The sequence below is a fragment of the Phacochoerus africanus genome, chromosome 11 (assembly GCF_016906955.1).
Source record: "Phacochoerus africanus isolate WHEZ1 chromosome 11, ROS_Pafr_v1, whole genome shotgun sequence".
NCBI lineage: Eukaryota > Metazoa > Chordata > Mammalia > Artiodactyla > Suidae > Phacochoerus > Phacochoerus africanus.
Window position 1 is genome coordinate 36886333 of NC_062554.1, and position 25317 is coordinate 36911649.

At 39.4% G+C, this 25317-nt stretch overlaps 1 protein-coding gene across 1 annotated transcript in view; it reads left to right on the forward strand.

Annotated features, from left to right (window-relative positions):
- Positions 1 to 24646, forward strand: part of DDX10 (DEAD-box helicase 10) — a 266513-nt gene extending 241867 nt beyond the window's left edge. Inside the window, exon 18 of the mRNA XM_047752198.1 lies at positions 23983 to 24646. Within this exon, the coding sequence (XP_047608154.1) occupies positions 23983 to 24160 (178 nt within the window). The 3' untranslated portion in view covers positions 24161 to 24646. The remainder of the gene's footprint in view (positions 1 to 23982) is intronic.
- Positions 24647 to 25317: the final 671 nt, after the last annotated feature.

A 25317-nucleotide genomic window follows, 5' to 3' on the forward strand; every position in this document is an offset into this window, starting at 1 on the left:
TAGGAGTTCCTTTCATGGCTCAGCAGTTAACGAACCTGACTAGGATCCATGAGGATGCCAGCTCAATCCCTGGCCTCGCTCAGTGGGTTAAGGATCCAGTGTTGCTGTGAGCTGTGGTGTAGGTCACAGACGTGGCTCAGATCCTGTGTTGCTGTTGCTGTGGCTGTGGCAGAGGCCAGCAGCTGTAGTTCCGATTCAGCCCCTCCCCCGGGAACCTCCGTGTGCCGTGGGTGCAGCCCTAAAAAGGCAAAAGACCAAAAAAAAGTCTTCCAGTGTACTCCATGTACACTAGAATTTTGACAGTAGTATTATTATGCATAGCTACTGCATAATATTATGCTACTGCTATGCATAATAATAGCACCAAATACAGTTTTCCTGTATTGTTCCAGTTTTGCTATGTCTTTTTTCTTTGCCTCTTATGAACATGACTAGATGCTAAGATATTGTGATGTCAGCTTTAGAGGATCCTCCTAGCTTGTTCACAGGTTTTATTTGCTGCCCCATTTCTAGCTCTTGCTCAGTAATTCTAGGAACAGCTAGTGTCCCAGCCTCTCCGTCGTCTTTACTCTCCCTCTAGGTCAGTTTGTGGATATAAATCTAGGGTTTTCAAATATGAGTTTACACGGGATTGGATATACCAATTTGAAAGTGGCTACTTACTAGTAGTAAAGTAGTCCCAAACTTACTAGTATCAGCTAATCAGCTAATTTCTTTGAAAGTTTCCTTTGTGTGTTTCTTTTTCCTTCATTCTGGTGACACCCATAGATATTCAGCACAAGTAACACTTTTGTCTCTACCTGGTGAGACACTTAGTAGGAAATCGGCAAAGGAGAGCCAGATTTAGTGGAGAACAACTGAACTTGGGGTCAGTAATTCCTCCTCAGGGAAGTCTGATAGGATTTTAAAGAATTTGTACCACTGTCTTCCTCCTCAGCTCAGTGCATAGCCGCAGGAGAATTTAAACCATCCTTAACCCTCTGTAGAGTTATCAGAATTGTCATCTCTAAGACTGAGATTCAAAAGAGATTCTGAGGAGTTCCTTTTGTGGCTCAGCAGTTAACAAACTCAACTAGCATCTACAAGAATGTAGTTTTAATCCCAAACCTCGCTTAGTGGGTTAAAACGTTGCTGTGAGCTGTGGTGTAGGTTGCAGACTCGGCCTGGATCCCACATTGCTGTGGCTGTGGCGTAGGCCAGCAGCTGTAGCTCCAATTCGACCCCTAGCCAGGGAACTTCTCTGTGCCACCCGTGTGGCCCTAAAAAAAAAAAGGCAAAAAAATAACAAACAAATTTTAAGAGGTTCTGATATATAAAATTCAACTCCTTTATGTCAGCATGACAAAAAGAAATACCTTGCTTATAAGGTGGTCCCAAGGACGAAGAAAATTATACAACCTGAGTTCCTTCTAAGGAATTTTAAGAATTCTGCCATTAATAACTCCATTTATCCTCAGAAACAAAGCTGTGAAATAGGGAGAGGAGAGAGTCTACCCATAGTACAGAAGAATGTCCGCTGGTGAGTCAGCAGCAGATGCCTGAACTCCACTGGAAGCTCCCAAGTTTTTGCTATTTTTGAAAGTAGACATAGAGGAGAGGGCTTGCTTTGATAGTTTCTGCCTTCTTTTCTCATCTTCAACCATCTTACGTATTGGTCCAGGCTGTGGTTTACTCTTTGGCTTTCATTTCTGATTCCTCCTTTGGAACTGTGGAATTAGCACAGATGGAGTTAATACAAGACGTTAGGATTTGTTGTTATTAAACTAGCGACGCAACAGTTTGGTAGGAAATCTGGCTCATTGTTGCAGTGGACTTTGTGACATCAGAGAATTCATTGGTCTGCTGGGCACTACACAGAATCATGTGTCCTTGTCTTCGGTGAGTTTTGATATAGGCTTTAACACCTTTTGAGGACAAAAGACCTCAAACATTGCAATTATCTTTGTGATCATAAGTGATTTTTCATTTATTTATCTCCCAAATAGTCCATATAATAGAGTTTTACTGCTTTCACAGTGAACATATTTTAACAAGCTTCTATATGTGATGCCAAGAACTGGAAAAAGAACTTTCTGCATTATTTAAATCACATTCTATTTATTTGAGAGTTAAAAATACCCACTTGATCTGTAGTCTCTGGCTTCTTGTCACATTTCCTCCATTTGTTCTTTCAGAATTTTTTAGTACCTATCCTGTGCCAGGCATGGTGCAGGTACGGAGGGTAGGACATTAAGCAAGAAAAGTGCCTTTCCTGCTTTCACAGAGCTTTTAGTTCAGTGAGGGTTAGAGACAGCTAAGCAAGCAATTACAAAACAAGGTGAAGGTTAAGTACTGTGATTTGTAGGGGAGGCGGTGGGGAGAGGGCTAGATAGGTGAGTGGGAAAGTGGTGGGCCGAACTTGTGCTTGGCAAACCAGAAGGCGTTTCCTGAGGGGAGCGATGGCCAAGCTGAACCTGAAGTCAGTTTTAAGTTGTCAGTGAGCCGGGAGAAAGGTAAATTGCCCTTCTAAAGAGTATGGCCTCTGAAGTGAAACAAGTGTCTTCAACCATATTCCAATATTCCAATTAAACTCTTCTTTCAATAAAAGTGTTCCTTTTAGCGGTGCCTCACAAGCTGAGAGAGATTTGGTTCTGAGCGTGTAATATAAGATTAATTTTTGTATATCTAGCAGCATTCATCATGTTTGGCTTATAACCATCTTCATGTGAATTGCTAATGATGTGAGAATTTGCAAAGTATTGAATTTGATGAAAAAGAAGCAGCTGGATGTTCCAGATATTCATTATCCAGTCAAATTAAGTTTTTAATATTTATAATCTTAACCTTTTTCAAACAAAAAAGGGAAAGAGGAAAATGTTGTGGTTAGACTCTTACTGTGTTACATCAATCTTTTCTTCACAGACTGCAGTCTCTGGCTGAGGCAGGTGGCTTTATGAAGAATTGTTGTATAGTGGGGTGTTTGGTAGGTTATTCTAGGTGGTATAAGACCAATTACATCTATTATTTGTACTGAGACTATTGGCATAGTTTAGACATGAAAACATCTACATGAATTGGTACCTTTTCCTACACAGAGTAAATTTTCACATCTAATACAATTAGCTGCTCTTTTTGCGTGGTCTGACACAGCTCTGAATCAAAAAGCTGATCAAGGATTTTTCATTCGTCTTCCCATTTGTTTGGAGGTTTTGTTTTGTTTTTAAAAATCAGTTTGATATTAGTTTTCTGTTTTTAAGTGAACTTGCCCATCTTTAAAAGTTCTCTCTTACACAAAGGAGAAAGAGAACCGCTTTAATCTCCGTGGTTTCAACTACTCTTCTAAGGCTTTACAGTCAGCTTTGTCATCTGTGGAAGACTTTTCACCTGGAAAAGAAATGTGTATGAATCAAAGATGTATCTGGGGGGAAGAAAAATTCCCAGAAAGTATTTTCCTTTCTTAACTGGTTTTGGTTGGGGCTGAGTGTGGCACATTATTTATTTTATATAAATTGGTAGAATTATTGATGCCAGGTATAGGAGATGATTTTTTTAAAGGGATTTTTCTTACTGAGTCTAGGTGATTGTTAAATAGTATTGGCTACAGTTTTCTCTTACTTGAACACTATTCATTGGTGAATCTAGTTGTGAGCAGTAGACGTGGAAAGGAGGTGGCTCAGCATGATGATATATTGACTTTATTGCGTACCTGCCTTGCTTTCCTTTTACTCTTTTTGTTTTTTTTTTCCTTTGGTCTTTTTAGGGCTGCTCTTTTGGCATATGGAAGTTCCCGGGCTAGGGGTCAAATCATAGCTGCAGCTGCAGGCCTAAACTACCGCCACAGCGACATTAGATCAGAGGCACATCTGCGACCAACACCACAGCTCACAGCAAAGCCAGATTCTTCACCCACTGAGGAGGGCCAGGGATCAAACCCACATCCTAGTATACTAGTCAGGTTCGTTACCACCAAGTACTGCTAAGTCCAACTAGTATACCAGTCGGGTTCGTTACTGCTAAGTACTGCTAAGTTCGACTAGTATACTAGTTGGGTTCGTTATCACTAAGTCGTAATGGGAACTTCTCCTTTTGTTCTTTTTAACTTCAGAGATTTATCCCTGGGTCCAGTATGCCTAGCAGCTTTCAAGAGAAAATCTCAATCATCTCTTCTTCATGAAATACAAAGTTCGTGACCTATCAAATTTCATAGAGCTTTTATCAGAACTTAACAGGAATTGTGAATAACAAGAGGAGTTAATTTACTTGACTTTCTTTAAATTGTGTTCCTTTTGGCTTTCTCTCTTTTGCTCTTGCCCTAAAACAGAACAAAAACAAAACAAAAGGATATCCTGTGTGATGTATAGCATGAATGGAGAACTTCTAAGGCAGATTGTTGAGACAGAGGTGGGGAAAGGCAGTATTATTTGTCTTGGGGGAAACGTTGCTCCCGATTGAGGAAGGAAGGTGTTGTTTTCTGAGGTAAGGGTTGGGATGGGGAAGGCGTTTTGAGAAATATGAGGTTTGGGAAGCTCCCAGCTTGACCTTACTTGCAGTCTCAGTTTTTGTCCTGTGCTTTCTACTTCTCTATCATTTAGGCCCGCTTTGAATAACTATCACTCAGTGATAGTGGTGAGTTTGTCATGTTTCAGAAGTGCTGGAATCTCTAAGACGGACGAATGGCTTCTGGATGCCATGAGGCCGAGATGAACCATCTCTTGGCTGTGCCCTAATTATGGTGCATGGCAATGGTGCTTTCACTGAAAAGACTGTTGACACTTTCTTAGGACCATCTTTGATAATGACACCATCCTTTTTAAAAATTTCACATTGCTTCAGATAGAATTTGTTAATACCTAACTGACGTTACATCATTTAGTTATGCCATAACTTCTTTATCCATTCCTCCTGTAGAACTTTAGGTTGTACCCATGCTTAGGTTTCTGGTTCTTATTGTTTGGTTTTGTTTTCTATTGTTTTCACTATTAAAAGTAATCCTTTAATGAACAACTTTGCTGTAGATTGGATTTTCTCTCTCTTGAAATCATTTGAAGTACTACTGAAGAGTAAGACGAAACTGTAAAACTTGATTTTGTCAGATTGCTGGAACACTGCGGTGTGCTTGGATGGGTGATGATCTTGAGTATTAAAAGCTCATCAGTGAAAGCAGTTTGAGGAGAAAAGCTGAGCACAGGTTTAGGGGAACACAGAGGGTTTTACATGCAACCTAATAGCAAGAAAGATCTATAATATTAAGCCAACTTGTATGAGTGTTTACTTTTTTTACTGAAGGAAAAGAGAAATCATTATGCATGTCTTCTCAATTGCTGCAGAGCAGAGTTTCTGAACTTGGACTCTATGGATGAACTTTCGGGGGCTCTCACACACTGAATTGTAGGCAAATGATGGTGTGGGTATGCACGCGGCACTGACACGCCTATGCCTTTGTCTGGAAAAGGAGTCACAAATTTTCATCAGATTCACAAGTGGGTTTATAAGCCAAAAAAACTAGAGATTGGGGGAGCCAAAACTTTTTACCCATCCCAAGTGACGTGTGTGTGTTTTAGAAGGAAGCATGTACGGGAAACAGGAGTGAGATGGCTGTCCCTGTGCCTCCTCATGGTCCCCAGCCTTTGCCGGTTGTTAGAATTCTGATCCAAGAGGACATCTTCCGCTCTTGCAGTTATATTTGTAACGAACTCTGAGGCAATCAGTCTTTTCTTTGACTAAATTGTTTTTACAAATCTGTTTCTTGAACGAGCAGCTAGAAAAGAGACATTAAGGATATGATATATTTTCAGTTCCTTTCTATATGTGGTAGCCTTCATCATCAGAAGGAAGCCGGGCAGATTTTTACGAAATGTACTGCAGTAATTAATCTTCATCACGGCTGTTGCCATAGCCTAGTAAATGAAAATTTATGATAAGGGGAAAAGTCTCTGGCACAACATATTTGAATATCCGAGTGCCAGTACTTAAGGATGGATATAAAGACTTCTGTGAATTTTTTTAATCGTTCCAAGGTCATTTATTATTAGCTTAGAATTCTTTAAAAACACATCCAAGCTACATTTACGTGAATGCAAGGAGAGTTTTATACAAACAGGGGCACAAACTGGACATTCAGAGGCTGAACTCTTGGTAGCTTTCCACACATAATTTGGCGGCATGTCATAAAAGGACACTCAGGTTTCTGTGGGAGTGAATATTCCCAGTTCTCCACTCAGTCCTCTTCTTGCTTGCAGCTAGATCAGTCTGCAGTTTCACCTGATTTCTTTTCTTTGCGGTCTAAAGAAGAGAAAAAAGAACGAGGCTGAAAAGCGGCACAGACACTGTAGTAAAGGGCTGTGCTTTCTTCCAGCAGCCCGTTGTCCTGGCTTTTGTTGGGATTCTGAATAGGCTTGTATGGGGATGTTGATCCTCCATTTTACGATGTCACACACACCAACTCACACAGCCCTGATCGTGCGAGAACAAATGCAGCCACTGCAGAAGTTAGGAGCTCTCATGTTCGGCATCGTGACATTTTCTGGCTGTACAGGCTCTCCCCGTGTCAAGCGTACAGAATCCCTGGTGATTTTGGTTGCCATTTTATAACTTAATGATTAGAATTGCTTGCCTCAGCGTCCTTGGACGTTTAGTGCTCACTCTTGTGTTTTTGCAAAGCCCTGCATACAACCAGAAGTCGACAGATTTTCCCAGCAGGTCTTTTTCTTCTACAGTGCCTTGGCCACAGTCATATCAGAGAGCACATGGAACATTCTTGAGGCTTGGAGTAGCAGTTCTAAGTTCAGCATCCTTGAGCTCAAGGAATGTGGATGAGAGGTTGCAGAGGATATTCTCGTCTTTTGTGTTGGGCTTTGTTCACACATCAGTTATTTAAAGTATGCTGTTTAACACTGAGTGATCTTCCCCTTCATGGCGGGTAGCAGTGATTACATTCTTCTTATTGTAACAGCCCATCCCGTTCTGTATTATCTGTTAAGTCTGGTGGCTAAAGCTTCCTAAGGGCCGGAGAGAGAATTTTTAACGGACTTGGTCATTTCCTCTACATGGAAAAATAGTGTATCAATGAATAAGGCTCTCTCCTTTCACCTTTCTCTATTGATACATAGGAATTTAAAGTATGATTATTCCTGGAAGGATGGTCTCAGAAGCGTAGTTCCTTGAGCAGGTGTACGATGTGAATTACATGAGGTTCTATGAACCAAGATATTGAATGCCTTGCCCACACGCACCCCTGCATAGAGTTTTGGAATAGTAGTCTACATGTCATATCCTAAACGTGGCAACATAGAGAGAAGTAGGAATTTTGTGAAATTAGGTCTGTATTAGAGCAAAGGCAGGTTCGTTGGCTCTGTGGGAAATTGTTGCTTTTGGAGTCAGACCTAAGTTCAGATGTTACTTTCTTTTTCAAGTTGTGGACCATGAGCAAGTACTTAACTTCTCTGACCTTCAGTTTTCTTCATCAGTCAAATGAAGATAATTCTTACCTTTTGCATAGTTATTGTGAAGGTCTAATGAGGGTAAAAAGAAAGCAGAATATGATATGTAATAGGGTCATTAATATATGATAATCATGTTAAGTACTAAAAGCAAAACTGTGGTAGGAGTTTTTCAATGAGTATATACATTTACAAGAATAGAATTTAATGTCTTCTGGGATATCTACTTTACATTTTCTTCCTCATCAAAATCATTCATTAAACCCAAGACACACAATAGTCTTCAAAACTATCCTACAGACTAGGTGGAAATGATGAATGATATAACGAAAATAATGCCATGTAATGTATCCTATTTCGTGTATGGATAAAGAATCCATGTTACCAAGCTGGAATAGGGTAAATGCCTTTACTTGTCTTTCTTTCTCCTTCCTTAACATTTCCCTTATGCAGACATTAAATCAACTGAAAGTTTACTCTGTGCCTGGAATAGAGCAATAAAGAAGAAAGACTAGATTGCAACCCATATAAAGCTCACATTCCAGTGAGAGGATGCAGAGAGAAGAGATGATGGTCAGGGCCATGCAAGTGATAACTAAAGGATAATGAAAGAGGAATTGGGAGGGTTGGCTTTATATGACGTGGTTAAGAAAAACCCTCTCCGAGGTGAGACCTGAAGAATTATTGAAAACCTCTTTTTTAGGAAAGAAGGAATCATTACCATTCATCCTCACACTCTACCATGAACTGCTTGGACAGTTATTAAAATTTAAATATTTACCCAAACAGTGACTCTATAACTATATGTATTCCTACCAGAGGGGACTCCTCAGCTTTTTTACATTCCATCGTCCTTCAACCATGTGTCTATCTTGACTTGGATTCTAATTGGTTTCATGGAGGTGATGAGGGTAAGAAACAGCTGCTATTCTAGACCACAGAGTGGCAACTCATTAGAAAGGTGTATGCCAGCATGAAGTTTATGAGAATAGGAGAGTGAATTCAGATGACCTGAGAACTCCAACTGAGGACTGGGAAGGTAATTCAGGTTATGAATTAAAGCAGCATGTCATTCATTGGGGATAAGAGGAGAAAACTTGCATGTATTTTCATGCTTAATAATTTAGGTTATGACGTGTTGATGGTATATCAGTTCTTTTGAACTATGAAGATCTTTTTATTATTAACTATTTTTTAGCAGCTTTAGTTTTTGCAGCAAAAATTAAATGAAAAGTAAAGTTCTCATTGATTCCCTGCCCACCACAGTCTTTCCTATTATTGACAGACCTGGACAGCTACATGTAAAAGAATGAAATTAGAATATTTTCTAATACCTTATACAAAAATAAACTCAAAATGGATTGAAGACCTAAATGTAAGACCTGAAACCATAGAACTCTTAGAAGAAAATACACATTACTCTTTGACTTAAATTTTTTGTATGTGTCTCCTAAGGCAAAAGGAATAAAAGGAGTTCCCATCATGGCTTAGCAGTTAGCAAACCCAACTAGCGTCCATGAGGATGCGGGTTCAATCCCTGGCCTTGCTCAGTGGGTTAAGGATCTGGCCTTGCCATGAGCTGTCACGTAGGTCACAGACGCAGCTCGGATCCTGAGTTGCTGTGGCTGTGGCCTAGGCCGGCATCATCAGCTCCAATGGGACCCCTAGCCTGGGAACCTCCATATGCCAAGGGCGTGGCCCTCAAAAGACAAAAGACAAAAAAAAAAGAAAAGAAAAAAATAAATAAATGGGACCTAATTAAATTTAAAATCTTTTGTGCAGCAGAGGAAACCATTGACACAATGAAAAGACAGCCTAGCGAATGGGAGAAAATACGCACAAATGATATAACCTTGGAGTTCCCGTCGTGGCTCAGTGGTTAACGAACCCAACTAGGAACCATGAGGCCTTGCTCAGTGGGTTAAGGATCCGGCGTTGCCATGAGCTGTGGTGTAGGTGCAGACACGGCTCGGATCCTGAGTTGCTGTGGCTCTGGCCTAGGCTGGCAGCTACGGCTCCGATTCGACCCCAGCTGGGAACCTCCATATGCTGCAGGTGCAGCCCTAGAAAAGACAAAAAAAAAAAAAAGATCCTACAAATGATATGACCAAAAGGGTTAATATCCAAATTATATAAAAAGCTCATACAATTAAATATCAAAAACCAAACAATCCAATTAAAAAATGGGAAGAAGCGTTTAATAGACATGTTCCCAAAGAAGATACACAGATGGCCAACAGACACATGTAAAGATGTTCAGTATCACTAATCATTAAGGAAATGCAAATCAAAACCACAGTGAGATATGACCTCATATCTGGCAGAATTGCCATCATCAAAAAACCCAAACAAACAAATACTGGCGAGGATGTGGAGAAAAGGAACTTCCTTACACTGATGGCAGGAATGTAAATTGGTGCAGTCACTCTGGAAAATAGTATGGAAGTTCCTCAAAAAACTAAAAATAAAACCACCATATGATCCAGCAGTCCCATTCCTGGGCATATGTCTGAGGAAAATGAAAATACTAATTTTTAAAGATATCTGCACCTCAATGTTCATAACAGCATTATTTACAATAGTTAAGATACGGAAATAGCCTGAGTGTCAATCAGCAGATGAGTGGGTAAGGAAGATGTGGCAGAATATTATGCAGCCATAAAAGAAATGAAATTCTGCCATTCGCAACAGTGTAGATGAACCCAGAGAGTATTATGCCTAGTGAAATAAGTCAGAGAAAGGTGAATATTGTATGTTTTCACTTATATGTGAAATCTAAAAAATAAAGCAAGTGAATGTATATAACAAAGCATAAACAGACTGACAGATACAGAGAAAAAACTAGTGGTTTCCAGCAGGGACAGGGGAAAGGGGAGGGTCAGGATAGGGGTATGGGACTAAGAGACACAAACTACCAAGTATTAAATAAATAAGAAACAAGGATATATTGTAAGCATAGGGAAATACAGCCATTGTTTCATAATAATTTTAAATGGAATACAATCTATAAAAATATTGAATCACTTATTTTCTATGAGGTAGATCTTAATCACATTTTACAAATTAGCGAGTTAATATTCCATGAAGTCGAGTAGCTTTCCCAAGTTTTAGGCATTTGCTAGTCTGATTCCAAAGCCACTTTCTTCCTTACCAGAATTTTTATAAAACTATATTTAATAGCAGTAGTTGAGTCACTGTTAAGCAACCATTTCAATATTAACATGTTGAGGGGAAAAGATATGCTTTATATTATGAGATCTGTACATTCCAGAGAAGTTACATGTATTGTTTCAAAGAAAATAAAAAATAGCTCTCTTTTTGTGGAATCAAAATGCCAAATTTTAGTCTTTCTATAATGTTAAAGTATTGTCTGATTTCTTATTCTGAGTCTGAAGTTATTGGGTACTTCTTTCTAGTATTCCTTCTGCCATTAATGTTTCAATTTTCACTGTGACTTTGATCTTTTGGATTTCTTTGGGATAAATGGTATGCTACTTGAAAAAAATACAGTACAGATTCAAATGTTCACTTATAAACTAGCTTGCAAAGAAAGTAAGAATGTGATTTTATTTAGAGATTATTCTGTCTATGTGATAATCAAGTGGGCCAATCAGATATTTAGCAGTATAGAAGCTTAGCCTAGTAGGTTCATTCATCATTTATTTAAGAAGTATTTATCAAGTCTGTAGTTACTAAAGCAAGGTGACTGCAAAGAATAAGACAGTTTTTGTCCTCAGTGAACTTGGAATCTAATGGATGAAGCAGATCAGTAAAATAGACACTCTCAGTACAGCATTTCATATGGTCTAATGGAGGAGTGCACGGTGCCACTTCGTATGGATTAATGGAGGAGTGCATGGTGCCGTTTCATACGGTCTCATGGAGGAGTGCATGGTGCCGTTTCATACGGTCTCATGGAAGAGTGCATGGTGCCATTTCATACGGTCTGTTGGAGGAGTGCTTGGTGCCGTTTCATATGGATTAATGGAGGAGTGCATGGTGCCATTTCATATGGTCTAATGGAGGAGTGCGTGGTTCTAGGGGGCATCTGTGAGTCCCTAACCTAGGGTGAGATGGTCTGGGAAGACTTCCCAGAGCTGAGTCAGAAGAATGAGGTCAATGAATGACAAATGATAAATATAGACAAAGCCTAAATTAAGGCAGTTACAGAGGCACCAGGAGGACTAATTGAAAGAATTAGTGAAGAAATGATCACTTAAATTAAGGATGTGAAGGAGAGGAGGTGGTAAAGGGTGATTTCCAGGCTCTTAGTAGGGTTATTACTGTACACTCAAAGGGAAAATATCACAGGAAGAGTAGATTTGAGTCTGTGGTGCCTTTGAAATAGAGGTAGAGGAGTTCCCATAGTGGCACAGCAGAAATGATTCTGACTAGTATCCATGAGGATGTGGGTTCGATCCCTGGCCTCACTCAGTGGGTTGAGACTCCACCGTTGCTTTGGCTGTGGTGTACCCTGGCAGCTGTAGTTCCAATTCAACCCCTAGTCTGGGAACTTCCATATGCCACAGGTGCAGCTCTAAAAAGAAAAAAAAAAAAAGAATATAGGTAGAGGTATCCAGGAGTTAGTTGAAAATGCTAATCTGGTGATCAGGAAAGAACTCTAAGCTAAAGATGCATATGTTAAAAGTCATTGGCAATATGAAAGATAGTTGAAATACTGAACTATATGAGAATACTCAGAATGAATATGTAAAATGAGAAGACTAAAGGGCCAAGGATGGAATCTATAAACATACACAGTTAAGTAATGGGGGCAGAGGAGGAGGAAAAAGATACCACTAAGGAAAGAGTAGTTACTCTTTAAGTACTTAAAAGTTAGATTATTGCCCTTGCAACTCATATGGAACCTGCAGTAATGGTAAAATTATACCTGTCCCCAACTGAGTGTTAATAGAAATTTTGTGTTTGAAAAAATGAGTTACTGAATTTAGTCATAATATGGCCATTTATATAGTTTTGAAAAACATATGCAAAGCCAAAATTTAGAACACTGGGAACTTGTGCTATTAAAAACAGAGGATTGGTCAGCCTACTGGAGCCTGTGTACCCACAGACCAGATTGAGTGCCGCGGGTGCTCCAGTGCGTAAAGCTGTCCTCCATGACTCTGCTGGAACTGGAGTTAGAAGCAAGATCTGTTGAAACATCATCGCCTTCTTCATTACAGTCACGGTACTTCTCACGACTTGGAAGAACCTCCACGAGGTCATTTCTGCCCTTCACATGAGTGGAGACTTATTGACTGACCTCTTTATTGGGGTCATCTTCAGAGATAAAGAAGACAAAGAGCCCCAGACTACAAAAACTTAACAATTTAGTAAACACAGAAAGAGATCTATATAAAGTTACTCTAATATCATCCACGAGTGCGACTGAGAAAGGCACAGGCAGTGTGTAAAGTGGAATTACATAAGGTGGACTCTTTGAGGAGGCTGCGACAGTTGAACTGGGCGTTGAAGGATAGGGAGTGTTCAGATAGTTGTGAAACAGAAAAGGGAATTCCAAATGGAGACAAAGGAAGTTGGGAACCTAGAGCGTGTTCAGGGAATAAGAAGTCATCCAGAGGAACGGAGCGTATCTCAAAGAGGGGGTAACGCAGAACAGAGTACAGAGGCGGGCCTTTGCCAGACTGTGAGAGTCCTTAAAGATTATGCTAAATAATATGAGAAGGCAGTCACTGAAATGTTTACGAAGAGTTTCAAAACCAGAGTGTGTTTTACAGAGAATCCTCCTTTACGCACGTGTAGGGTTGTCAGGAAAGGGAGGACTGTCACATTGGAGACAAGAGGTTTAACATATTTTTTTTCAACAAGAAGCTAGATTTAAGACTGGCTTTTAACCTTTTCCTTTTTTCTTGGGGGATGGGGGCATGGAAATCACTATCAAATGCCTTCATTAGAAGCCTGATAATGTAAAACTGAAAAGTAAAACCTCTGGAACTCCGGCAGATTTCTCTGTATGGTCGGTGGAGCAAGTTCATGAGTCTAGACCAAGGACTTGCAACGTTTTCATCATCACAGAGAACTGTGGCTTTCAACTCCTCCTGTGAGCCCCTATGTCTTGAAAGATTTTTGTCTTTCAAGAAAGTTAATAAGTTAATGTTTCACATTTGTTTTATTAACAAAGGCATAATTTCCATTTCACCCAGGCTTCTGAAGTATCAAGTGTTTACAGTATCAGTTGATATAATTACAGCCAAAAGAAAACAAATGCCAAGATTTAGTCCCAGCCGCATAGTTGGAGGTGTTTTGAAATGCTGAAAATAACCCATGACCCGACTGTCATGACAGAAGAAGCCTTACCTTTCCCTATACTTCTGTGGACCCAGGGATCCTGGTTGATGCTCTTGTACCACACCTGGTCTCTAGCTTTTGTAATGTGGAATTACAAAGAATAATTACGGTTATTCTTGGCTCAGAATTACTTTGAAGTAGTTTCTGAACCTGAACGAAAATTTGTTCCTTTCTTCCTTTTTTTTTTAAATTGCAAAGAGTAATACAAGCTTGTTTTAGAAAAATCAAAAGGTATGTATACCGGCAAAAAGAACATTTTTAAAAAATCTTCCAACTCTTACCCAATGCAAACATACATGCAGCCTTTTTAAACAAAGATGGACTCTCATTCTGTATTGGTTTTGTAACTGTTTTCAGTGTCAGTAAAGAAATTCCTGCAACAGTTTTAAAATAGCTGCATAGTATTTCATTTCTAACTTTATAATTTATTTAACAGATTAATCCCTTATGATTGGACCTTTGGGTTTCCAACTTTCTGAATTATAAATATCTTTGCCTTAAATATCCTGTAACTAAATCTTTATACACATTCCTAATTATTTCCTTGGGATAAATTCTCAGAAGAGAAATTGCTGGTCACTCACACTTGAAAGGTGCTGCCAAATTGCCCTCTGGAAAGGTTGTACTAATTTACATTCCCACCTAGAAGTTTACATTCTAATTGGGAGTTAAGATCCACACAGGTAAAAAAAAAAATTACTTTATTGTTAGGAGGTAACAATGTGAGTTGAAAAATGACTAACAGATAGTTAGAGCTATAGGAATTCAGAGGAAAGATTTTTAATAGGGAGTTCAGGTACCTTTCATGGAAGATGAGGAATTAAAAATGGGTCTTGAAGCAAAGGACGACCCAGGAAGGAAGTGCCACGAGGAGCTCAGGTGGGAACATCTGAGAATTCTGGGAGAATTTTGAGGTTTGGGTTTGGAGAATTCAGAAAACAAGAAAACTGTATTCCATTTAATACTCAATTATTAATATATATTAAGATGTTAAAATGGGAGTTCCCAGCTGTGGCACAGAAGGTGAAGGATCTGGCATTGTCACTCCAGTGGCATGGGTTTGATCCCTGGCCCAGCGTATTGGGTTAAGGAACTGGCATTGCCATAGCTGTGCCGTAAGTCACAACTGCAGCTCAGATTTCATCTCTGGCCTGGGAAGTTCCTAGTTTGGCATCATGAGAAGCTGTTTTGTAAGCATTTTCACCAGTCATCAAAGTAAAATGTCCTTGTTATTGTTGATTCAGATTACACATTGCAACATGATATCTGTGTGTGTGTTTTGTTGTATGGTTGGTTCTTTAAGTGGCACACCAGACATTTACTAGTTAAATCTCTTTGTAGATTATCAAAAGCTAAGCAGTTCGGAATTCTTTTGCTTTTGTAGTTTTCCTCTTACAGCACTAGTGGGGCTTTTAGTGCTCGGAACCATCCTTTAGCTTTTCAGGGTGTGTTTTGTCAACCCAATATGTTGTACTCTTGATGTTGAGCAGTCGTATGGTCATACATTTGAAGAATGTAGAGAGTTTGGTACTCTATATCCCACAGAAATACTAATATAAATAGGAAATGCAGAGCTCAGGCTCAGATTCTCAGCCCTGTCTTGTAACCACTACATAGTGTCATTTCGTGCTATGAACCTCCTTACCTCCTTCGGTTCAGTGGAGTAGACTTATTTGATGAAGGGAACTCACAGCTGTTAGTGGTTTCCCACCTGTACTGCACTGCATGTTGGGAATCCAGTTCTTAATTGGACCCAGTAAGCTCCTGGTGAACATTAATTAGATGGAGGCAGAACTGTCCTGCCTAAGTCATTAGGATATAAATAAAATAGAGGCTTCTAGTGCCACCCATTTCCTCCCAGCCTTACTGAGATATAATTGGCATCTAACATTGTGTAAGTTTAAGTTATGCAGCATGTTGGCTGGCTACACTTAAATGCTGTGACACAATTACCGCTGTAGCAGTAATTAACTCCTCCATAGCATCACATACTTAATGGGTTTAGGGGGAGGATGGGGGGGGTTAAAACATTTATCATCTACTATCTTACCAACTTTCAAGTGTGTTATACAGTGTTGTTAACTATAATCATCATTCTGTACACTAGAGCCCCAGAATTAACTCATCTTGTAACTAGAATTTCATACCCTTTGATCAGCATCTCCCCATTTCCCACCTCCCCAGTCTCTGGTAACTACCATTCTAGTTTCTGTTTCTATGGGTTCAGTTTTTTTTAGATTCCACTTAAAAGTGATAATGTATAATATTTGTCTCTCTTTGTCTCTGTATTTCCCTTAATGTAATAACCTCAAGGTTTCATTTTGTTTTAAATGGCAGGATGTCCTTTTTCAAGGCTAAGTAATATTACATTGTATCTATATACACACATCTTTATCCATTCATCTGTACTGTACACTAGATCATATCTGTGTCTTGCTTATTGTGAATAATCCTGCAATGACCATGAGACTGCTGACATCTCTTCAAGATTCCTATTTTCATTTCCTTTGGACATAGTAACCAGAACTGGGATTGCTGGGTCATATGGTAGTTCTATTTTTAAATATTTTTAGGAACCTCCATATTTTTCCCATAGCAACTATCCCATTCTCAACTGCAGTGCACAAAGGTTCCCCTTTCTTCCCATCCTCCTCAACTTACCTCTTGTGTCTTTGATGACAGCCATTCTGACAGGTGTGAGGTGATATCTCATTGTGGTTTTGATTTTCACTTCCCTCATAATTAATGATGTTAAGCACCTTTTTCTGTCCATCTTGGCCATTTGTATTCTTTGGGAAAATGTCCAGTTTCTCTGCCCACTTTTTAATCAGATTGGGTTTTTTTTTTTCCTGTTGAATTGTATGAATTATTTTGGATATTAACCCCGTGTCAGATATATTGTTTGCAAATATTGTCTTCCATTCTGTAGGTCACCTTTTCATTTTGTTTCTTTTGCTGTGCAGAAGCTTTTTAGTTTGCTCCAATCTCATTTATTTATTTTTGCTTTTGTTGCTTATACTTTTTATTATATCCAAAAAATTGTTGCCGAGACCAGTGTGAAGGTGCTTTATCTATATGTTTTCTTTGAAAACACTGTAAGTGGGGAGTTCCTGTCTTGGCGCAGTGGAAACAAATTTGACTAGGAACCATGAGGTTGTGGGTTTGATCCCTGGTGTTGTTCAGTGGGTTAGGGATCCGGCATTGCTGTGAGCTGTGGTGTGGGTCACAGACACAGCTCAGATCTGGCGTTGCTGTGGCTCTGGTGTAGGCCGGCAGCTGCAGCTCCAATTAGACACCTCGCCTGGGGACCTCCATATGCCACGGGTGCAGCCCTAAAAAGACAAAAAGACCAAAGAAAAGAAAAGAAAAGAAAATACTATAAGTCAAAAATGTATTTAATATTTCTAATCATAGCTTAGCCTAGGTGACCTTAAATGTGCTCAGAACACTGTAATTAGCCTACAGTTGGGCAAAATCATCTTAACAATATGCCTTTGTTATAGTGTTAAATAAAATATATAATTTGATGAATACTGTACTAAATGTGAAAAACAGAGTGGCTGTAAGTGTACTGATTGTTTATTTACCCTCATAGTAAGTGGTGTGGCTGACTGGAAGCTGTGGCTTTGCTACCACTGCCCAGAACAGTGGTAGAGGATCATCGTGCACATCACTAGCCCAAGAAAAGATCAAAATTCAGATTTTGAAGTATGGTTCCTACTGAATATGTGTCAGTTTCATAGCATCGCAAAATTAAACAATCATTAAGTCAAACCATTGTGAGTCAGGGTCCATTTGTATAGTTTGACATCAGGCTGTTGGTCTTTCTCAGATTTTTTGGACTCTGTGTTTCCATACAAATGTTAAGGGTTTTTGCTTTTTATTTTTTTCTGTGAAAAATGCCATTGGAATTTTGATAGAGATTACACTGAATTTATAGATATTTTGCAGTAGTATAGACATTTTAACAATATTAGTTCTTTTGTTGATCTTTGCTATTGTCTCCCTGGTTTATTTCTTCTCTGATCTTTTTTACCTTGTTGCTTCTGCTAACTTTGGACTTCATTCTTCTTTTGCTAGTTCCTTAAAGTATAGTTAGATTGTTTATTTGAGATCTATCTTTTTTCTTAATTCAGGCTTTTACTATTACAAACTTTCTCTTGGAAATAATTTTGCATTCATTGCATAGGTTTTGATATTTTGTGTTTCCATTTCTGTTTTCTTTGGTTTTTTTTTTCTTTTTTTTTTCTTCTTTGACCCATTGGCTATTCAGAACTATGTTTTTTAATTCCCGTAGATTATGAATTTTTCAGTTTTCTTATAATTAATTTCTAGTTTCATACTGTTATGGTTGATAAAGATACTTGGTATGATTTCAGTCTCCTTAAATTGCTAAGATTTGTTTTGTGACTTCTCATATGATCTATCCTGGAGAATGTTCCACGTGTGCTTGAGAAGAATGTGTATTCTTTTGCCATTGGGCAGAATGGTCTATGTCTATTAAATCCATTTGGTCAAAAGTATAGCTCAAATCCAACATTTCCTTTTGATTTTTTTTTTTTTTTGGTCTGGATGATCTAGCCATTGTTGAATGTGATATATTGAAGTTCCCTACTCTTATTGTATTGTCTGTTTCTCTCTTTAGCTCTATTATTATTTAATATATTGTGGTGCTCCACTGTTAGGTCTGTATATATTTGTTATGTCCTCTTAATGAATTAGCCTCCTTATTATTATATAATGATCTGTTTGTCTCTTGTTATCATTTTGGACTTAAAGTATATTTTGCCTAATGAAAATTTAACTACCTCTGCTCTCTTTGGTTTCCACCGGCATGGAATACCTTTCTTCAGCCCTTCATTTTGTGATTTCAGCCCTTCATTTTGAGACTGTGCTTTTCTTGTAGGCAGCATGTAGTCGGGTCTTATCCATTCAACTACTCTATACCTTTTGATTGGAGAATTTAATCCATTTACGTTAGAGTTCTTACTGATAGATAAGGAATTGCTAATGCCATTGTGTTGTTTTCTGACTGTTTTGTTGTTCCCTCATTCCTCTTTTTCCCCTTTTGCTGCCTTCCACTGTGAATTGATGATTCTTTATAGTGGTATGCTTTGACTCCCTTTTCTCTATCTTTTGTGAATCTACTGTAGGTTTTTGCTTTGTGGTTACCATGAGGCTTACATAAAGCATCTTAGAGCTATTATAGTCTATTATACACCAATAACAGCTAATTTTAGTCACACACTAAAACTCTGTTTACTTCTCTCTTATGTTTTTGATTTTTTTTTTTTTGTCTTTTTGATATTTCTTGGGCCGCTCCCACGGCATATGGAGGTTCCCAGGCTAGGGGTTGAATCAGAGCTGTAGCCACCGGCCTACACCAGAAGCCACAGCAACTCGGGATCCAAGCCACGTCTGTGACCTACACCACAGCTCACGGCAACGCCGGACCCTTAACCCACTGAGCAAGGGCAGGGACCGAACCCGCAACTGCATGGTTCCTAGTCGGATTCGCTAACCACTGCGCCACGACGGGAACTCCTGTTTTTGATTTTTTTTACCTCCTTTTATATTGTATATTAGTAACTTGTATTGTAGGTATAATTATCTTTAATACCCTTACCCTTTAACCTTTATATTAGAGTTAAATGGTGAACATACCACCACATTACAGTAGTAGCATATTCTGAATTTAACTATATACTTACCTCTACCTGAGTCTTAGATATTTTCATGCACTGCTTAGTGTCCTTTGATTTAACTTGTATCCCTTTAAGCATTTTTTTGCTAAGTCAGCTCTAGTAGTGATGGACTCCTTCTGTTTTTGTTTGTCTAGGATAGTCTTTATCTCTCTTTCATTTGTGAGGGACAACTTTGCAGGATAGAGTACAGTAAGCCCTTTGTATCTGTGGGTTCCACATCCATAGATTCAACCGATTGTGCATTGAAAATAGTCACGGGGGGAGTTCCCGTCGTGGCGCAGTGGTTAACAAATCCGACTAGGAACCATAAGGTTGCTGGTTTGGTCCCTGCCCTTGCTCAGTGGGTTAACGATCCGGCGTTGCTGTGAGCTGTGGTGTAGGTTGCAGACGCGGCTCGGATCCTGCGTTGCTGTGGCTCTGGCGTAGGCCGGTGGCTACAGCTCCGATTAGACCCCTAGCCTGGGAACCTCCATATGCCGCAGGAGAGGCCCAAGAAATAGCAAAAAGACAAAACAAACAAACAAAAAAAGAAAATAGTCATGGAAAAAAAATTCTAGGGAGTTCCGAAAAGCAAAACTTGAATTTGCCAGCAACTATTTACATAACATTTACATTGTTCTAGGTATTAAAAGCAATCCGGGGATGATGTAAAATACATGGGAGGATATAAGTAGATGATATGCAAATACTATGCCATTTTATATAGGTGCTAGAGTGGGGTAGTGGTCCTGAAACCACCACCCCCATGAATTCTGAGAGTGGCTATATTTTTGGTTGACAGTTTTTTTCTTTCAACACTTGGAGCATATCATCACATTCTTTCTTGGCCTGTAAAGTTTCTGCTGAGAAATGTGCTGATAGTCTTATGGGAATTCCCTTGTAAGCTACAGGCTTTTTTCTTTTTCCTTTTAAGATTCAGTCTTTTTCTTTGATTTTTGACAGTTGTATTACAATATGTCTTGGAGGAGATCCCTTTAAATTGAGTTTGGATACTCATGAGGTTCATGAACTAAGTTTTCTGCCCTCTTCTTCAGGGATTCCAATAATTCACAAATTGTTTCCATTGGGGGTTTACCATAGATCACAAAGGCTTTCCTCTCTCTTCTTTATTATTTTTTTCTTTATTCTCCCCTGACTAGATAATGTAAAAATTCCTATCTTCTAACTCACAGATTCTTTCTTCTGTTTAATATATTTCCTGTTGATCCTCTCTTTAGTGATTTTCATTTCATTCATTGTAGTCTTCAATTTTCAGAATTTCTGATTGGTACATTTCTATGATTCCTATCTCTTTTTTAAGCTTCATATTTTGTTCATGTATTGTTTTCCTGATTTTGCCAGCCCTCATAGAGATTCTCAGGGTTTCTGAGACCTCCTATAGATGTATCAGCTCCATGCTTCTTCTTCCCTTTGGTGGCAGAATTCTTAAGCTTGTGTGCCTTCATTTGATTCTGCCATGCACCAGGCTGAATGATGACAGCCTCCCTTTTGTTATTCCATGGATGATACCAAAGCTGAAGTTTGTGGCCTCTTCCTGACCTGCAGATTTGGATTATGCTCTCTAGCTATCTACCCAAGCCCCCTCTCACCACCAACATGGGCGCATGCACAGGGAGCTGGACACAGAGTGGAGAGGGGTGTGAGTGAGTGAGCACATGCAGCACTGGGGCTGCCCATGAGCCATTTGGAGGGATGTATGCGCAAAGCATCTCCAGCAGTTCATGGGCAGACTTCTTGATGGAGTTCATGATGTAGTTAGTACAATTTGTGTCCTTTTAATTCCCTCCCCATACGCTACTTGCCCAGCCTCCCCCACACACCAATCACGCAGCTCATGATTTAGTACTCTGGATAGCATGAGAGAAAAATGGGTCTCTTTGGCAGCATTTTGTACAGTTGGGGAAGCCAGGCACTCACTCGCAAGCTGTCACTTTTCCCCAAGGGGAAAATCACAGGCCAAGATAATCTCTCTTGGCCCTGAACTGTGCCGCCTTTGAGGAGGGGTGATGTGAATAAAAATCATACTGTTCTGTTTACTCTCTCCAGTGTGTCCAAACTCGTATTTTTTTGCTCTATTATGGTATGCTAGAACTTCTCCACTGACGATCTGGATTTCCGTAAAGTCTCACTGGTCTGTGGGTGATTGTCTAAGACAGTGTTATTCCACTGCCAGTAGGTACCAGAGCCATGGTTTATGGGCCACTGCAGGGTTCATGGCTGACACCGAGGTCTGTATGCCTCTTAACCAATACACGATTGGGTGAGACTCCTCCAGGGCCTCTTGGTGGATAGTGCTGGATCCCACAGCTCCCACACAGGCCATGGATGGATGCCTAATGGCTATTGTCGGAGGGGACATAAATGAGGCATCTCATTCAGTCATGCTGCCGACATTACCCTTTAATGTCATACTGTTTAGAGGAGTCCTTTTCTGAAGATACTAAATTATGGCCATATCTTGACTAATTGTTTTCTAGATTTATTACAGTATTCTCTTTCTGGGAAATTAAATGTTTTCCAGACTCATAACATTATCCCTCTTTTGGGTAAGTTACCTATAGAATATCCAAGTTATTTTGTTTAATAACTAATTTGTTATACCAATTACCACTTATTTGCTATGGAAAGTAGTATACAATTTGAACTGGTCCACAAAGCAGCAAAACTGCTAATTGTGAAAATATTTTCCATCTGCATAAATTTTCCATTTTTTATTGTCTGAACCAGCTATCTCCTGTAGGGACTATAAGGTGCAGGAGCACATTAACGAAGAATGCATTAGTAAAGCTCACTAATTAGGCTGCTTCTGATGAGCTGCTCTGAGACGCACTTGAAGTACAGGCAGGGCAAAATCAGTATTAACTTGTTCCAAATAAACCATGGCACTCTAGCCCTGTGGCACTGGCACCAGGGTGGACACACTCAAGCAGATTAGGACTAAATAGTCTTGTTTTTAAGTCCTCTTTCCAGTAAGAATAACTTTCTTTGCTGACTGAATTCCCATCATAGGGAACTCTTTTGTGTTCATCTCTGTAGGCACCCTTTTAAAGTTCAGTTATTTGTGGCTTTAAATAACCTCAGTGTTGTCTAGTTTATCTTTCCTCTAATGGTGAGAGAGAACGGCTGCTGAGTCAGAGCATTGGAGTTTCTGGGGGGTGAATGGGGAAGTTGTTTACAGTTCTTCAAGGTGGTCATACCTGGAAAGGCTGATTAGACACATTCACTTTGATAGCCAGGCTATCTTCTTAAGTTAAAATAGAGTCCATTGAAACTGAGCAATTTATTCTCTTTTAGAATACATTTCATGCTTGGGATATATTATAATATTTCTGTGATGGGTTCTTACAGTAGCTCTGCTAAGTAAATTATATAATCTCCATCTTTATAGATAAGGAAATCAAGGCTAGGAAATGTTAGTTGATTGTCCAGGGTCTGATTGTGTTGATGTCAAGCCAATGCTCTTTCCAGAGCTGATTCTTTCCATTACTGTCGTCTAAATGTGGACTGAAGCAAGTCAACTCAAATTGCTTTAAATAGCCTGGGGCTAAATTTAGAGTCATTCAGATCTGAGTTTGAATTCCATGTGCATAATCTGGGTTCAACCATTCAACCTCTCTTAACCTCATTATAGAACGAGGCCAGTGTTTCGCACAGCAAGGATTTTCCTCAAGATAAATGATGTAATCTATATAAAGCATGTAGCACAGTTGCCAGACCCTTAGTAAGCCCTTAATAAATAGTTACTACTGCCTTCGCTACTAGATATTTTTTTTGTTTTAAACTTGTATCTAATAATTGGATCACCTTCGAACATGATGGTATCTCAGAATACCTTGAGGATGTTACAGCTTTTTCTTCTGTTTTTAATGTATCAATGTGGATTTTCTCCACATTCAGAAATTAGCTCTATTTTTATGGTCTATGGCTCAGGTGTGTGCAGGATGCTACAGTAATGTGTATGTTTTCTTAAGACTATATTTGGGTGTTACAGATTTAAATGGGGCAAATTTAGTTGGTGTCTCAAGTAATTTGTAATTTAACATTTCAGGTTCTGTTGTACTCATGATCTATATATCACAACTTAATGCAACAGATACTAGAATCAGTACCTGGTATTCTGATAGCTGTTACCCTACAGACCGCTAGCTAAAGGATAACCTAGTTTTAAATAGAGGTGGGTTGATATGGGAGGCCAGGCACAGACTGGAGCCTGTCTGGAGACAGACTGTGAGCCACTTGGTGTCCTCAAATTGTGGACACTATATCCAGAGCTTCCTAGAGTTATTGTGTGGATTGTATGAGACTGTGTTTACAAAGTACCATGCACAGTGCCTGGTATATGATAAGCCCTCCGTCCCATCTGTTAATGGGAAGGTAGTTACTTATGACAGATACCCTGATGTTGTTGTCGTTTCTTTCCCTCTTGAATGATAATAATCACTTAACCAAGTATCCATTATTGGTTGTCCTACTTTAACTGTTTCATTTCATAATAATGGATTTAATTATTTATTTATAAAGTAAATCATTGAATTTGTTCCCACCAGTGATAGCAAGAAACAACAGGGAATGAGGAAAAGGAACAACAGTGACGTGGAAGAGGCGGGGCCCACAAGTCGTAACAGAAAGAAGACCAAGTGGGAAACCTTGGAGCCTTTGGATACGGGCCTGTCTTTAGCCGAGGATGAAGAGCTGGTGCTGCATCTGCTCAAAAATCAAAGCTAGAAGTTCCTGCTCTTGTCTTCTCCTTGAAACCTCTGGTGGTGATTATGTGGACAAGAAGTTGAAAAAAACAGTTGGCTTTGGGGCACTTAAGTAGCATGAGTCCTCAGACAGGAGCGATCATTCCTCTAAGCCCCTTTCACAGGGCGTGCTTGCGCAAGTATTGGGAAAGGGTGGATGATAAAATGTCCTGATTCCATGTTCCAGCATGTGCTCTGTTAGCTTTTATCCATGGGTTTCTACATCTTGTCATTGGAAATCCTTCCTGTATTTTACAGGCAAGTTCTGAAGACTTGGTTTCACTGTGAGAAATTCCAGTCTTGCTTACTGTACAGAAGTTTCTCTGTAATGTTAAATAAAATTGCTCACAATTTTGATGTATTTAATATCTCTAAAGAGAAAGAGTGTAATGGACTGACCCTGAGGGGGAGAAAAAGAATATTTTTGAATTGCCATGATCAATAATAAACATATTTCCTATGAAATGAACTGTTGATGTTTTCATTATGTCCAGTTAATTTGAGAGCATTCTCAGGGGAATGTTCTTACAATTAAAATGGTTGGCTAATTCCTACAACAGTGAATTTTTCATATTCTTAAATTAGCTTTCCTAAAGATACCATTTAACTTAGACTTGCAGATTTGGTCACCATTTATAAAGTCTGTACAAGTCCTGACTCTAAAGACTTTGTGATCTAAAACCAGGCCATTTAATGAGCACCTGGCAGGCTGTGGGTCTTCTAAGGTTCCTTGTTCAGCAGGTACTGCAGATTCCCACCCCCAAGCTAGCCCCTGATAATGAGTGAAAAGCACAACAAGGCAGAGCCTCCTTTTCTTTCTTTCTTTTTTTTTTTTTTTTGCTTTTCGGGGCTGCACCTGTGGCATATGGAAGTTGCCAGGCTAAGGGTTGAATTAGAGCTGCAGCTGCTGGCCACAGCAACGTGGGATCCGAGCCACATCTGCAACCTATACCACAGCTCATGGCAACACTGGATCCTTAACCCACTGAGCAAGGCCAGGAATCGAACCCATATCCTCGTGGATCCTAGTCAGGATCGTTAACTGCTGAGCCACAAACTTCTAGAGCCTCTCTTGGCTACAAATAACTATCAAAGTCTTCACGGACAGAGAAATCTGGGCTCTGGCATGAAACCACTGAT